Here is a 16,142-nt window from a genome sequence, read left to right as displayed (position 1 = left end):
TTATTTCAGAGGTTGGTATTATTAATTAAAAACTGAAATAGTTTCAGCAATCAGCCTTAATTTGCCTTTACATGCTCAGCAGTCTGTGGGGAATCCCTTTGATGAATGATTTTACAGTTGCCATGTGTCCCTCTTCACAGTATGTGTCAATAACTATCACAGCATGGTTATTCAAAGTTAAAGCCTGTGCTTTAACTTGTATACCTGCACTGCTTCTCATAGTCTTGGGTTAGTTTGTACATACTGTATTTTATGTTTGTGCTGTTTGAGGGCAACAGATTGGCCTGAAGCAACTTAAAGAGAAGAATGGGGATTATAAGAGACAAGTGACTGATGCCTAAAAAAAGACTCCTCTATGCATTTGACACCTTTTTCTTTTTTTCTTAACATTTTTCCTGGAAACCTTTCAGGACAAGTGATTCATACATGTATTTTTAGTGATCACAGACAGAATGCTGATACTGTAAGCCTTGCCTTCAGATTAAGAACATAGCATGTGTCAGTGCTGTGTTCTGTTAAGTAAAAAAAAAATTGTGCAAATATTGCATCTACTGTAAACTAAAGTGGAAGGAGGCAGACTCTTTGCAAAAGCTGCACGGTCCCCAAAATGTTTTATCCAGTGTATTCTTGAGTGTCTCCATCTCATTTTTTTTCACTCATTCTCTAAATCCGATGTTGTGATTTTTTTTCTTTCCAGTGCAGAAAAACAAACTTTGATAGAAAAAGTTCTGTCAGCAGTTATCACAATTTATATGGTAACTGCAATTTCAGATAAAGAAGCAATGTGATTTTTTCCCCTCCCCAATTCCACTTACCATTTGTGCCATTCAATTTGAAGTAGTGAAATTCCTTGAAACTTCAACATCCTCCTCAATAAGAAATCAAATATGAAATATTCAGACGTTTAATTGCAGTTTGGCTGCTGATGGGAGATGTAATTCAAATCTGTTGTTATGCAGGCCTGCAGGTTACATAAATATATAATGAGCTGATTTTCCACGGAGTTTATAATGGAGTCTGCCCAGCTGAAATATTCTTACACATGTAACCTGTTCGCCGCTGGCCATCCATTTGTTTTGAGTGTGCTAGCAGTTTGATGTAAATTGAGGCTGTTAATGGGTTTAATAAGGTTATTGCGCGCATAGCTGCATGACGTCACAGCCTCTCGCGCAGCACCCGAGCGTCTCAGTTTCCCATCAGACAAGGACAGTCAAACGGCGTGGTTTGGTCTTTCCACATCCTCACCGGAATGTATCTTTTCCAGCTCTTGGGGATTTAAACTTTCACTCCACTCGGAGCTTCTAAAGCAACAATTAAAGTTAAATAAACCTCCATTAAGCTGAACTAACTGGTCTGTGGATCTTGTTGTGATTTCCACAGTCCCTTCTGCCTGTGCGTAAAGTTTTGTCCACAGACTGTAGTGGGATCGTGGACTCCGCGCTGCCTGTGTGACAGAGAGAGCACCGAGTGAACACGTGAAAATGGTCAACCAGCGCGCCTCTTGCTTTTTATGCTTTCCAAAAATCCGGCAGGTTGGCACGGTGAGGGTATAGCTGCTGGACTCAAGTGGAGAGAGTTGGAATTGTCACTGTTGGATCTACAGAATGCATCATCATCATCATTTGAGCCCACACAATGTGCAATCCGAGGAAAAGTGGATCTGTCTGACAAGTTCATTTGACGTTTTATTTTAATCCACGAAACACCTCTTTAAACCTACCATCGACGCTCCTAAAGCGCAATGATTTTAACTACTTCTGTCATTATATTGTCCTTTCTGGGTAAGTTACACGCTTATCTGTTGTGTTTCTATTGTTTTGTTAATTTTGTTTTGTTAAAACTATACATGCTCTTTCACAGTTCACCTGAGTTAGGCAGGGGACGCACCCAGCGCCAATCATGTTTGTTTTGTTCTTAGTGCTGAGGCACTATTACGAGCATTCAGTTCATAAAGTTGTTATATTGCTCTGTCTTTTTAGCAGCAGCACAACACAATTATAACGTTATAACGTTTATTTAAACATCGCTAAGTTGTGCGTAAAAATGTGTCCACAATTCTCTCGCTGACTACTTGTAACTTCCAGACTCAGTGTTCACCTTGAAGGGCGACGGCGGCTCAGCTTCCCGCTCGGTCCGACTGGACTGCGTAAAGGCCAATGATCAATGTCAAAGCGAGTACTCCTGCAGCACCAAGTACCGGATCATGAGGCAGTGCGTAGCGGGGAGGGAGAGCAACTTCACCGCGGTCACCGGTCCTGAGGCGCAGGGAGAGTGCCGCAACGCTATCGAAGCCATGAAGCAGAGCCCCCTTTACAACTGCAGGTGTAGAAGAGGCATGAAGAAGGAGAAGAACTGTCTCCGGATCTTTTGGAGCATATTTCAAAGTTTACAGGGTATGCAAAATTTTTTATGGTGGAAGCAGAAGGATTTAAGGAAAAGCAATGTAAACAACCCTCAAATTCAAAGGTTAAGGTGCAGCTATCAAGAACAAAAGGTGTTGTAAAGCATGAAAAGTAAGACAGTTGTTATTGCTGCTGATCATTTTGTCTGACGCATCTGCAGTATTTCAGTAATGTGTCTAATCAAAGTTCATAACTATGCAATCTTTTGTAAGGTCATCATACAACAGGCACCAACTTCCTTATGTGTAAAATGAATATCAGTGGACCAACAAGTAGATAACGCTTCAACCTAAATGCAGCAGTATATTAATCTAAACTGGCATAAAAAGGAAATCAGTGCAGGAACCTTAAATCTATCTGAATGTAAAAATCATCCCTCACCATCAAATTGCATTAGGTAGAGATTGTCAGCCTTCAGGTATAATTATGATTTGAAGCAGGTGGCATGTTCTCAAAGCAAATGCATGCACCATGATCCTGTCATTACAGTGACACGTGTCATGAGGAAGCATGTGATTGCAAACGTGTTCACTGAACCAGAGAAATAAATGCATCTAAGAGTCAACCTAAGGTCATCCATCTTTGAAAATTCTATATGTTTATATTGACAAAAACATACGTGACTAACAAGAATTATCTGGTTGATATGATGTTCAACGTGTTTACATGATGATTCACACACACACACACACACACACACTGTTAATAGCTTGTTTTTTTTGGTACACAGGTAATGATTTGCTGGAATACACTCCATATGAACCAGTCAATAGTCGTCTCTCAGATATCTTTCGTCTGGCTCCCATCATAGCTGGTAAGAGGCTGTTTTTAATGCTCCTAAGGTTTCAGTTGTGTGCAAAGTTGTCACTGTATTGTGCTTTAAAACCCAGTTTAAGTCACCACATCACTGCCACCAATCTGTCACCATTTGACAACCACTCTTTTCTATTGCTGTCTGGTTTGGGGCTGCAGTTTTCATCGCCCATTATCCATGACAAAAGCTTTATCTGCCACTATGACCCACCATACATAAAGCAGAGTAATTTAGTATATTTCACTTTCAGCCCTCAAAGCAACAATGAGAGGGTCTGCATGTTTCCCCCCCTACTGTCACACAGCTAATGCTGGAAGAAGCATTTATGTGCCAATTTGAAATTAATCATCCTTTTAGAGTACAGCCTGTTTTTGGAGCCTGAATGCCTGGGTCTGAAAAAGGAATGATTTTGCTGTTGTAAATCTAAATGCCAACATGTCCTCAAATGTCAAAGGAGTGCAGGTGGACCTGGGAGCAAATACCTGCTGTATAGTAGCAGCCCCATATTTAGATCTGCTGAGATCACACATTCACAGAGGAGCAATTAACCATCTGTCTGTATTCAATGGCATTGATAGAGCAAGCACTGTGTGTGTGTGTGACAAGTGCAGAATTCTTTGGCACTCTTCAGTGTTGGGCTCTCTGGCTGGAGGAGGGCACTGCACTGGCCAGCTACCATTTTACTGAAAAAAATGGTCATCACTTTCCCTCTGTCTCTATCTCTTTATCTCTTAGCGTCTCTCTCTCTCTGTTCGGCTCTTACTATGATTGAACACACTTAGCATTTCGCTGTGGCTCTGCTCCACGTACGATGACATAATGGTTAACTGTATTTTAAACAGTAAGGAAAACATAATTGAAATACTTCTCTGGCTGGGAAATAATGCACATATGGTGCAAGATTAACTGTAGCGTTGAAAAACTATGGGGACTGCAAGAAAATTAATTTGCACATTTTCCAGTAAAACAATACTGACTAGTAGAGGGGCAAGATGAAGACGTTGTAGGTCATTTTTCTAATTGCAAAGTCATATGCTTAAAGTAGCTTAAGACAGTGGACGGATCCTCAAAAAAACCAAAGGGAAATGATTAAGTCTTGATTAAGATTTATTTAAAGTGATTCTCCAATAATGTGTTCCTCTATCAAAGTTGGTAAATTAGAATGTGGGACTAGGAAGAATAACCCAATTACACTGTGCCATTATTATAAGAAATCACCTACATTATGTGAGTAAGATAAACTGGGATGCTGAGACTCAAGCAGAGGGCATGCTTTAATGTATAGCAGTGTGTAAACAGCCAGAGGGGCCTCTAACAAAAAAACAAATCACTTAATGTGCTGGATATCAGGAATCCATTTGCCATAAGTGACCTCATTCCTGTCTGTAACTAAGCCAGGCCTCAGGCAATTGGCGGTGTAAAATAATGTACATGTGAGCCAGGATAGAATAACCCGTACTGTATCCCACGGGTCAACTGCAAGGACATTGTGCTCACTGCTGTGGAAGTCTAAAAACCAATGCTTGGTACAGAGTCCAGAACAAATGTTGGCACGTTGAGCTTCAGCAACTAGTCTATTAATTGACTGATCAATCAGTAATGAAGATGTTGTACCAGAATTTTTTTCTGGAGTGTTTTTGTATGTCTTGGAAAATGTATCTCTACAGAAAGCTTCAGATATGATAAATTAACATTATCATTAATTCAAACTGAAAGGCATGACATCCAAGACACTAACTACTAGAATATAGTCTCCAGGAAGAGCTGTGATTAAATGTGGTGTCATTTATAAATCAATGAATGTGATCAATCAGTATAAGTGCCTTTCAGTGATGTAACATAATACAGCTGTGTGAGAGACTGAGAGAATGATGAGACTACATGCTGGCCTTTATACACCACATTTAGGTCTATAAAAATCTATAAGGTGGCTCAGGGCATCAGTAATTTACCAGTGAGCTGAAGACAAGTTTATGAGGTGATTTTAGATGTATACTCTTAGTTATGCAAAGATTTTCTTTATGGTACAACAAGGAAAAAAGAATGACATTAGTCCTTTAAATCTGATTCCAGTCCTTTAAATCTGATTCCAGCTTAAACCATTAGTCTTGTATCTTAGTTAATGTATATTTAGTCATGCCTCTGTGCACTCCTCTATGTATAGCTTCAGTCAAAAATATCTTTCTATTCATGTTCATATGATGCTGATTTAATGTATCTGCAGTCATTCTTGCAGAGAAAATCTTCACTGCCACTGACCCTTCCATTGGTCTAGCTGTATCTTTGCCCACTCCTCCCAGTCCATCCACCATTGCTTCATTGAATACAAGGGTGTAGCTCTGCATGCTTGTTTTTCCACTTCTCAAGAATTCACTGGGTCTAGTTGTCTGAGGCAACAGATTCATTCCTCATTAGTCCCCTTTGTCTTCTGCTACTGGTCCAGCCTGTCTAACTATCAGCACAAGCATAAGTCTGCTCATCCTTTTTGCACAAGACTGCTTTTAGCGCTATCAGCAAATCATCTTACAGCATTTCCTCTTATATGCATTTCCCTGCCCCTCTGTAACCGCAGAATAACACAATTTATTCTGACTGAATTAAGTTTGAAATTCAGTCTAATCACATCATTAAATGTAGACATTTAGTGAGGCAGAATTTTATATACCATAAAATACTGCATTGCATGTGATATTAAGATTTTCAGCAGTTCATGCCATCAAAGAGGACAAAATTCATACATGCACACACATTTTTTTACATGACTAACCTACACACAGCACTCTCTGACAAATACAGTATAAATGTTACTGAAAGCTGAAGGCTAGGTGAAATGGCTTGAAAAACAGAAATTCCTCACAAAGATGATTGCACCTGATGGCTTAGCCGTGACAAGTTGTGTGCAGGAAGCCAAATGGATCTGCAACTGTAAGTGATGCAGGCGGGCAATGGCTAATCATGACTTTGAGATAAGAAAACACTGCACTGTAGGCTGCAGGTGACACGGGATAATGTTTTCAGACAGGCATATAATTATTTTATGTAAGCTAACCACACCCTTCACTCACACCACATACACGTAATCACCAAGACTGTGTGAGAAACCCTAATCTCCATGCAAACCACTATGTGCAGTGTGCAATGCATTCATACGGACAAAAAAAAATAGAAATCCCTGAACCTCAAGAACTGCAACTAGTTGATCAATGAGATGAAATCATTACTTTATTGATTTTTATTGGCAAATATATCTGTATTTTTTTAAAGCATGGCAGGTAACAGCTGGATGCCAATCCTCGTCTCAGAAGTAAAGTGAAAATTGTGTTTGGTTAGACAAAACAATGAAGAAGCTTCCCTTGTTCAACAGTAACAAGGGAAGCTTCTTCAGATTGTTTTTCACTGTAAATTCACAGACGATAAATCTGCCCCAACCTTTTCTCACACTCTCAAATTAATACAGAAGCATAATAGGTACAAAACTTGAATCGCCAGGGAAGCAAAAAGAATAAAGTGTAGATATTTTGTTGTTGTTGAACCAGTAAAAAGACTGCAGCACTCACATTTTCTGTTCTCTCTCATACACACTATGGTGCCCTTTAAGACTTACACCTTATCATCATAACCAGTGAAGGGGAAGCTGTTATCTTATAATATATACCATATATATAGTATACCACCAACATCCCGATGCTATTCAAAGGAGCTTGTTGGGTTGGACTTCCCTTTTTTAAACTACATGCATGAATTGTATATGATAATCTGAATACTTGAGCATCTTCCTTATGCCACCTTACTGTAATTAAAATAATTATGCTGTCTATAGGGATCGTCATGCGTTTCTGCAATGTTGAACAGCTGCTTTGAGATTCTGCTAATTACATGGATGTGTTTAATGAGTGGGTCTTAGCGCCGCACATAAATATTAAGACACTTACGTGGATTTAGTGATGCTGGCAGGAAGCCTGACAGGAGACAAGGTGCCATGTAAGAGGCTGTGACCAGTGCTTATTTTCCTCCCTGTAATGAAAACAAATAATAAGAAGGAACTAAATGGAGGGATTAGGGTTAGACAGATTAAGAAAACCACTTTTACACAAGGAAGGAAATTGATTTGAACCATTATCTAGAGAGCTAACTTATTGATTTGGGTATTGGGCTTGTGAATTTTGAATGAACTAGCTAAGCTTGTCCATTTACTGCGTCTTCACAGTCATCCAGACTTCAAGTTCAAGATCTCCTCATCTACAGGCATACAGCTGGTTCTTGAGGCTTACTTTGAGGGTCACAGTAATAATAAGTATTACAATAATCTGTGTCTTGGACAAGGGAGGACTTTCATGTCACACCCCGATAAAAAGGGCAATTTGATAACCACGTTTCTGTTAATTTTCTTGGATTACATTCAGAGGGGATAAAGGAACATTTTGAGCAGGACATCATTATCCCTGCCGATACACGGAAATTAAACCCTATAGACAAGGGAGTTTTTAATACTAGCCTCACCATTTCTGAACTGACTGCTCTTCCACTGTTCAACAGCAGCATCAGTCCAGGAAATATTGGTGTGCTTCATTTCGTGTGTACTGTGTAGAGATAATAACCAAAGAGATTGTAGAGGTGCCGAATACTTCTGGATTTTGTCTACAGGAGGAGCCCACATAGCCTGCATCTGTGTTTGGTTGTTGTCATTCCCACCAGGATTATATTGCCAGTATTTGCCATCCTAGCATAGGTGGCATTATGCCAGTAAGGGGAAAAACAACACAAATTAATGCAAAATAGCCTTTTTGTACAAATAAATATGAATGCCTAACGGTTTACAGGCTCAAAAGGCTTGAGTTCATTGATTTATTAGGACCTAGCGCATAGAACCAGGCGGCACATTAGAGACGTCTCATATTCTCACTTTCACTGCATTAGCGAACACAGCCCCCTCAGGACACCATAATTAACCCCGTCTTTAAGATTGGTATTTAACTCTATACCTGGCTGACAGCCTTTCAAAGGTCTTTTGTATCAACCTATTAGAGGTCAGAGGGTCACATTCCTGTGTTCTTGTCACTGGTGGCCTTGCTCAGGGGGAGCAACTTCAGAAGGCTCTGTAAGACTTGTTTTGTCTGTATGCCCGGCAGCCTTTTCACAGGATATGATGTTATGAGTGTTTTACAGTATGATATCACCCACAAGTCAATGTTTTGTTGTTGGCAGCTCTTACAATTAAATATGTTTCACATGTTGGAGAGAAACAAAGCACAGACAGCTCTTCAACACTGCCCGGTTCATATTATTCACCGGCACTGTAAATTACATCTGACCAGTGTGGCACTGTTTTAGGACATGATGCTCTCTGTGTTCTCTGTGGGTAGAAGTAATTGTTGAACCTTGCCAAATCAACATCATGATTCTCACGCAGAGAAAAAAAAAAATAAGCTTATTACACTTCTTACTCGCACTCATAGCTCATCCTGTCTGCCGTCTGCACACACACACAGACATTTTGTGTAATCTCCTCACACTACAACTTTTCAAAGTGTGTGTTACTAATGCAACTTGGGAGAGCATTTCCCCTTAGTGTAACAGTAATTGAGGTAAAACTGTCACACCTCTGGCCCAGAAGCTCCAAACAGCCACTAAAGGATCACAGCCCACAGCTCGAGGCACTTGTCAGATGTAAGTAATGGGTTTTGTAATATGTGATTAACCCAAGGTTCAAGAATGTATTCAGATTTAATCATGGTTCATTCTGTGGTGCATGAAAGAGTGCAGTGAGCTTCAATTCCACCTCAAAAGGCAAAATTACTGAATTCAGTCTTCCATGTCAGGGCTGAGGATACAGTTTGTGTTACTGTGCAGAAGTCAGTGGAGCAGGAAGGACTTCAACTACAACAAATGAGAAAAATGAGAAGTGAGAGGCTTTATGTTGGCCACAGAGTGCTCCTGCTGTGAAGGAGGGGAAAGCATTCTGGGATGGAAGCAGAGATGAAGGACTTAGTGTCCATAATTTAAGCCAAGGAGCATGCACTGTGCCCGAGTGTGTGGTTTCTGTAAGGCTGAGGACATCATCCTCAATGATGTACAAAATGAGACAAGAAAAACAACAGCCACCACACAGACACACAAAAGAAAACACCAGTAAGAGTAGTGTCATCAGATAATTCCATTAAAATGAGGGTATTACACTGGTCTATAAAGTGATTTGTGGTCACTTGAATGAAATGAAATGAATTTAAATTGCACACACAGTATGAGGACTTGATAAGGATAGAACTGAGAAGTGTTAAAACACAATTTGGCCAGAGATGTTTAGATAATGTGTTTTTTTTAAGTTAACTCCTCAATTATAAAATCATTCTTAACAGAATTGATTTATATGGCTCCAAGCTCTCAAGCAGCTTCATTTCAAATGATACAGTAAACAAGCCAATTGTCCCATCAGAATTTGGTTTTAAACCTGAAGATATCTTTTATTTAATTTTTTCTTATCTATCTGTGACTCTGGGAACATTGCAGCACGATCAATAATAAGACAATATTCAGCACAGTCTGAGCCAGTGGTTGACATCAGACTTCATCAGCTTGACACCCAGGGAGGAGGAGGACATAACACTAGGGGAGGGCGCTCCCTCTAACAGCATGGTGAAGAAGTGGGCCGCTGAATGACTTTTTTTTCAGGAGTTGCAATTAAGGATAATATATGTCTCTTTTCTTTTGACTGCACTTCCCTGAGTGTAATCCACTTGACAATGTTATGCACCTGTAATTTATGGTTAACTTGTATGAGAAAATAATAATTCTTAAAGACTATGAAATGATGTCCTCCCTTTCAGTTGAGCCTGCATCCACAAAAGAGAACAACTGCCTGAATGCTGCCAAGGCTTGTAACCTGAATGACACATGCAAGAAATATCGCTCAGAGTACATCAACCCCTGTACTAGCAGGGTGTCCACCTCAGAAGTCTGCAACAAGCGCAAATGCCACAAGGCTCTCAGACAGTTCTTTGACAAGGTAATTAAGCATGTAAATATAGACAGATTGTTTTAGAGTATAACATTTTTGATAATATGCAAATCCATGTGCTGCAAGGCAAAAGTTGTAAGATACTCCTGTAGGCTCAAGCTGGACTGAAAGTTAAATGTGTGCCAAACTTGTGTGCAAAAACATCTTAAAGATTTTTACATATCAAAAAACACCTGGATGGAATTAAAAATAAAAAACAAACACACCACCTGTGTCAAAATGTGTTGTTTCCTTTCCAAAAAAAGGTTCCAAAAAAATTCAGCTATGGGATGCTGTTTTGCTCATGTCCAGCGGGGGATCAGTCAGCATGTGCAGAACGCAGACGGCAAACCATTGTGCCAGCCTGCTCCTATGAGGATAAGGACAAAGCTAACTGCCTGTCTCTTCAGAACACATGCAAGACAAACTACATCTGCAGGTAAAAGGGAACACAGGGATCCTTCATATTCACTCACAAATCTGTGACTGAATGTTTTATGTTTAAATTAAAATATAATTGTTGCTGTTTTAAATATAAAATTAATAATGTAAGCAACTGTGGTGGAGTCGCAGAATAAAATGATGGAGCTACAAATAAGCATAGGCCTGCTTTAAAATGTTCAAAAGCACCTGTTTTTTCTCTTGTATATAGGTCAAGGCTGGCAGACTTCATCAGCAACTGTCAGCCAGAAGTTCATTCAATATCGGGCTGTCTTAGGGAGAACTATGCTGACTGTCTGCTGGCTTACTCAGGTCTTATTGGTAAGTTATTCTGGACATAAAGCTGGACTTTGTGCTTGTGTTGTTGCTAAACATTTTATTCAGATTAAACTTAGCCAGAAAATAAGAAAATGGTCAAATAAAGAGAGAAAAAAAATCCAATGAATAAAAAATACAAAAAAATTATTCATTCTTATAATCAATTAGAAAACAAAAATCAGAGTTTTGACATTTTTTGATGGACAACAAGTCACAGAGGATTAACCGTTGAAACTAATCTGTTCATCCCCATACATAATATTAATATATCCAATTCCTAGCTGTATAGTAGTTTACAAATGTTAACTGCGATGCCAGGAGGACACTTTGTCCTAATGTATTCTCCAGAGCGGAGATTAAGGTGCCAAGTCAAACAGGCCCATTGAATAAATTTTTAAATCAGTGGAGTGTTCATGTCATCACAGTTGATAATAGTGTGAAACAGCAGTACTTCTTTCCATCAGCAGGTTTTATTTTGTAGAGGAAAAAACAATTCCCTGCTGAGTTTTTGTAATGAGATTTCAACTCCGGGCAGCAGTGACCAATTGCAAACTCAACAGGCAGACATTTTAATCTTCCCCATTCATATCATGCTTCACACAGTTTACACCCTCTAATGGGGAGCCCCCCTGGTTTAACCACTGATTTCTGTGTCTACACACTGAAAACTGAATGCTCTTGCAGAGCTAATAACTGTAAGTCCACTCAACCCCACGCTCCCTCCACACAAAGGCAACCAGTTGATTCAGTTACATTGATCTGACAAACCAGCCAAGAGTGGTGTCATATGACTTTTTGCCCAAGAAGTATAATGCAGCCCTCTTCGCTCATGACTGTTGACTGAGTGGGTGTCAAGCATCTCTAACTGTAAAAAATACTTTTAACAACTCCAACCTTTGTTGACGTCAGCATTGGTTTGAATAATACAATTGCTGTAGCAAAGGTGAGGCTACAGGTCTGTAATCTGGGGGTTACTGATGCAGCTAGTTGACACGGTCCAGGTCGAGGATAGAATCAATCGGGTCCATCTTGCAAGTTCTGTGAAGGTAGTAAGTGAGATACGGCCTAACAACATCCTCAGCATCAACACCTGCAGCTCAAGTCTTAAAAATGCCCTGTAATGTACTATTAGAAAGTTGTATTTTCAATGACACAACTACAGTTACGGTAACTGATGACAGTATGCTTTGTTTTTATGCTGTAGGTACCGTGATGACACCCAATTATGTGCGATCTTTCGGTATTAGCCTGTCACCGTGGTGTGACTGCAGCAACAGTGGTAACATCAAGCCCGACTGTGAGAAATTTGCAGAGTTCTTCACCAACAATCGATGCCTACGTGAGTTCCCATATTCACCTGAGGAAATAAACTTCTGCTTCCAGCCTCACATTAGGAGGTCAGATTGACCAGTTGTGCCATCTAGACTTAAATTGGCTTTTTAAATTGTAGACTAGGAGATAATGGCATGGAACAAGAATAGTATGCAATAACCTACATTCTCCCTTCCTGTAATCTGACAGCTTTATAAGCAACAATCTTTTTAGCATTATTTATGCAACTTAAATTAATATAAGTAGATATCACATTTTAAGTTAATCAGAACAAAATCCAAAGTAGTTTTAAATTAACTGATTTAATTGACTATACTTTGGACTCTGATTGCATTCTAGTGGATACTTTTCATTACATGGAAAAGGGACCTGAAGTCCTACATACATAGCATTAATGCTCTCTTCTTTTCTAGGTAACGCCATCCAGGCATTTGGCAACGGTACTGATGTTGGAGTGTGGCAACCCCAACCCCCGATCCAGCCTACAGTAGAGCCTGGCATCACTCGCAGAGGGAAAGAGCGAACAAGCAATGCTCTGGACACACTGACAGACTTGACCAAACTAGACCTTGGGGGCGATTCATTATATCACATTTGCGGGACCTTACAGGTGAAGTTTTATAAATAGTCTTATGTTTTGAAGTAGGCTTCGTTTTCAGCGTATTTTAAATTACACCAGCAAATAATGAAAAAGTAGCATGCATGCATCTTTATTTGTTCTTTCATTTTACTTGCTTACTGAAGACTTCAATTGAAAAAACATAATAATCACCCCTCTGATGTCACTCAGCAGTACACTTTTTGTATAACTCTGTATACAACAAGTTCTCACTGTCATGAATCTCCAAATAAATGGCCAATGCAACTAAATTCTGTCTCACTCAGAGACTGTCAGACAGTTTACATCCCCTCTGATCTCATTAAGTGAGAAAGTTTACTGGCCTTTGAAGAGTTGCTTGCTAAAACAAAAGGGCAGGGCAACATTGCAAGGTAATTACTTTAAATTTTCACAGTAACTACTTATCTAAATGCAAAAGTTTATTTGCAGTCAGTGTGTGTGTCTTTCATGCACATTGAAAAGAGAACATTTTTCCTCCAAACTAGTTTGAAATGAAGAGTAAAGGACAAACTTTACAATCCCTCCACGTGATGTTTTCATAAATGTCATTTGTCCTTTTGGTGCATTTTGGACGCTTCAGATACCTTTGATAACTAAAGGAAAAACGGCTGGATCAAAAACAGAGGGCTAAACATCAGTTAGAGATCTATTCAGAGTGAACGTCAGACATCTGGTTCTGTCACCTTGATGGATCAGTGATGGTTTTATGATGGCATGCACAGAATCCCCCCTCCTGGGCAGAAAGATGAGACGTCAGTGTGGAGTCAGAGTTTCCTGAGCTGTCATGTCAAAGCTAATTGGTTGCCACTGTAACATCAGAAATGGCCCAGAGGGGGGTGTGTGTATGTGTGTGTGTATGTGTAGACTAGAGACACAGTATCATTGCAAGAATGAACTAAATGTTTTCTCTCCCTGTAAACCTTGGTTTAGGTGCACTCTCTGCTTTGATCATAGGTAAATACTAAAATCTGTCTGCAGTCTGAATGTAGCGTTAGAGTGGTCTGAGTTAGCTCCAACTCAACAAATAGCCAGAGAACACAAATCTCAAAGATTAGTTTGATTTTAAATTGCAAATTCTACCTGAAATGTTCATAGCAGTCACAGATAATGACATGCAAATGGTATTTTCAAATATCAAATGCAATTGCAGGAAATCAATTTAATGTGCAGATTGTGACATTTAACATCACAAAATTTCATGTTTTGTTTAATTGTGCTTATAGCCACACAAGCTCCTTTGGGAAATTTTGGCTTCACCAACACACATCAGATATCTGCTTTTCTCCTCTTATAAACACTATAGGGATATATTTTTAAATGAGATGATATCACATACTTAAAGCGAGACAATCTATCACATTGGCTTTTATAATAGCGATAATATGATTTATCACCAGTAAAACATCCTCCAGGAGGAAAGACCTCCGACGGAGCAATTAATCATTCTTCTTCTGAATCCGGGTTCTTAGATGTTTTTCTACTTAAGAACCAACACATGGACTGTTTCTTCTGTTCCCAAACCACTACAGAGTCACTTTATCATTTTCTATATTCCATCTGTGGATCTGTATTTTGTGTGTGTGTACAAATGCATGTGGGTGTTTTTATATGCGACTAAAAAGGTTTGGAGAAAAAAGTTTTAATGTATTTAACTGTCATAACCTTGAGGCAACATGGGATGTTTAACTTTTACAAACGCACACAAATCTTACAGAGCTGCTTGCAGGAGGACGACTATACAAAGAAGCCTATGCAGGCCTGCTATAGAAATTGGGGGAAGCAGTCTGTGCATTCCATGTCATTCTTTGCCCTCAGTTGGGCTGTGATCTTGAAAGATCTGCAGACCCACTCAATACATTTTTCTTCCTGTCTTTCAGGCCCAGAAACTGGTGTCAAATCAAACAGTGGATACTACCCTATGTGTGGTAAGAACCACTCACATCTCCATTCAAGGCATACTGCAGTATCTTACTAGACTGCAGTCATACCCTTTATATTTTAAAATCACTGTTACAAAACCTGTTAAGAGTCATTTAAAATAAAATCTTATTTGTAACATTAACACTTTTTTGTCTTTCTTGCTCTTTAGAACCATCAACTGGATGAGTCTGGTGGCTCAAATGCCATTGCTAGAAGCTCACCAGCTGAGCTCGTCTGCATACACCCCTCAACTTTGCTCCTTGCACTCGCTTTCACATCAACAGTAAAGCTTGAAGGTTTCCAACTTTTGTAGGACCTGTGGAGTATGGATCAACATCCTTAATGACAAGTGACTTTTAATTTACCAATGTGCAACACCTACATTTTTCTTTAAGTGGAAAAGAGCAACACAGTGAAATCATAAGCATCAGTTGGAAATATCTGAGCACGACATGTTGACTGTGGCTGTGTAGAAAACAGACATGCTGAATCTGTTGCTGAGATATCAGCTCATTTGCCCTCCATGCCTTGTGGGGGCAATTGACTTCAGAAATCAGATTCTAACTTTTTTGGACGAACTCAAATCTGATGTGAATAAATTCTTTGGAATGTGTGCAATCTCTGCATATTTGGCTGGATGGACTGCCAAAATGTTTGAGCAAAAAAATGGATCTCTGCATTCCTGTGCTTTGATTTGTCCTGTCAATAGAAATGCTTCAGCTGCAGAGGCAAAGGGAGAAGGGTGACAAAAACGTATTTCATAGACACACTGTGTGGAAGACGATTCACACAGCATCCTCATGGACACATCCACCAGAAGACAGTAACAGTTTCCTCTTCTACATGTTCTGCACTAGACATAGATCAGTTTTGTTTGATTGTTATGGTGGTTTGTGGATTTATCGCATCGCCTCTAAAAAGAACATTTTGTACATATGATACATGAGTATGCTGCTGTTAGCTTGTATTATATTGTCTGTAATATTTTGAGAGTCTACATTAGTATCTGGTGACTGAGGCCCCTCAGCCTTATCCAGCTTAGCTGTGATTTATGAAATACGACAAGGTACCGTTCTTTACAGATATGACTTTATTGTGTGGTTATATTTTGATGGCAAAGTGCATAATGTTATCTTAAACAGTATTTGTTTTTCCTTGAAGAATTTAAAATTACCTGTAAGAGTACCAAGAACATAAAAAGATCTTTCAAAGATCCAGATTCTTAAGACTGCCACCATTTTATTTTAGTCTTTTCTACATTATCTTACCTTGTTATGCAAGGAGGACAGGAGTATAATAAGT

General features: G+C 39.3%; 1 protein-coding gene across 1 annotated transcript; it reads left to right on the top strand.

Annotated features, from left to right (window-relative positions):
* Positions 1–1,240: 1,240 nt before the first annotated feature.
* gfra1b (gdnf family receptor alpha 1b) lies at positions 1,241–15,694 on the top strand. The gene is made up of 10 exons (XM_028431184.1): positions 1,241–1,781; positions 2,085–2,393; positions 3,133–3,216; positions 10,041–10,219; positions 10,477–10,649; positions 10,863–10,972; positions 12,174–12,308; positions 12,715–12,911; positions 14,798–14,845; positions 15,010–15,694. The coding sequence occupies exons 1-10, from the start codon at positions 1,742–1,744 to the stop codon at positions 15,151–15,153; spliced, it is 1,419 nt and encodes a 472-aa protein (XP_028286985.1). The 5' UTR covers positions 1,241–1,741; the 3' UTR covers positions 15,154–15,694.
* The last annotated feature ends 448 nt before the right edge of the window (positions 15,695–16,142 follow it).

Source organism: Parambassis ranga, chromosome 19, assembly GCF_900634625.1.
Source record: "Parambassis ranga chromosome 19, fParRan2.1, whole genome shotgun sequence".
Lineage (NCBI taxonomy): Eukaryota > Metazoa > Chordata > Actinopteri > Ambassidae > Parambassis > Parambassis ranga.
The sequence above is the reverse complement of the archived record's forward strand: the minus strand, read 5'-3'. Positions and strand labels throughout refer to the sequence as shown.

Bases quoted from the DNA above. Each gene is read 5' to 3' on its own strand.
- gfra1b (XM_028431184.1), top strand. From the start codon at position 1,742: ATGATTTTAACTACTTCTGTCATTATATTGTCCTTTCTGG. The intron at 1,782-2,084 runs GTAAGTTACACG...TGTAACTTCCAG, and splicing joins CATTATATTGTCCTTTCTGG to ACTCAGTGTTCACCTTGAAG. The intron at 10,973-12,173 runs GTAAGTTATTCT...TTTATGCTGTAG, and splicing joins GGCTTACTCAGGTCTTATTG to GTACCGTGATGACACCCAAT.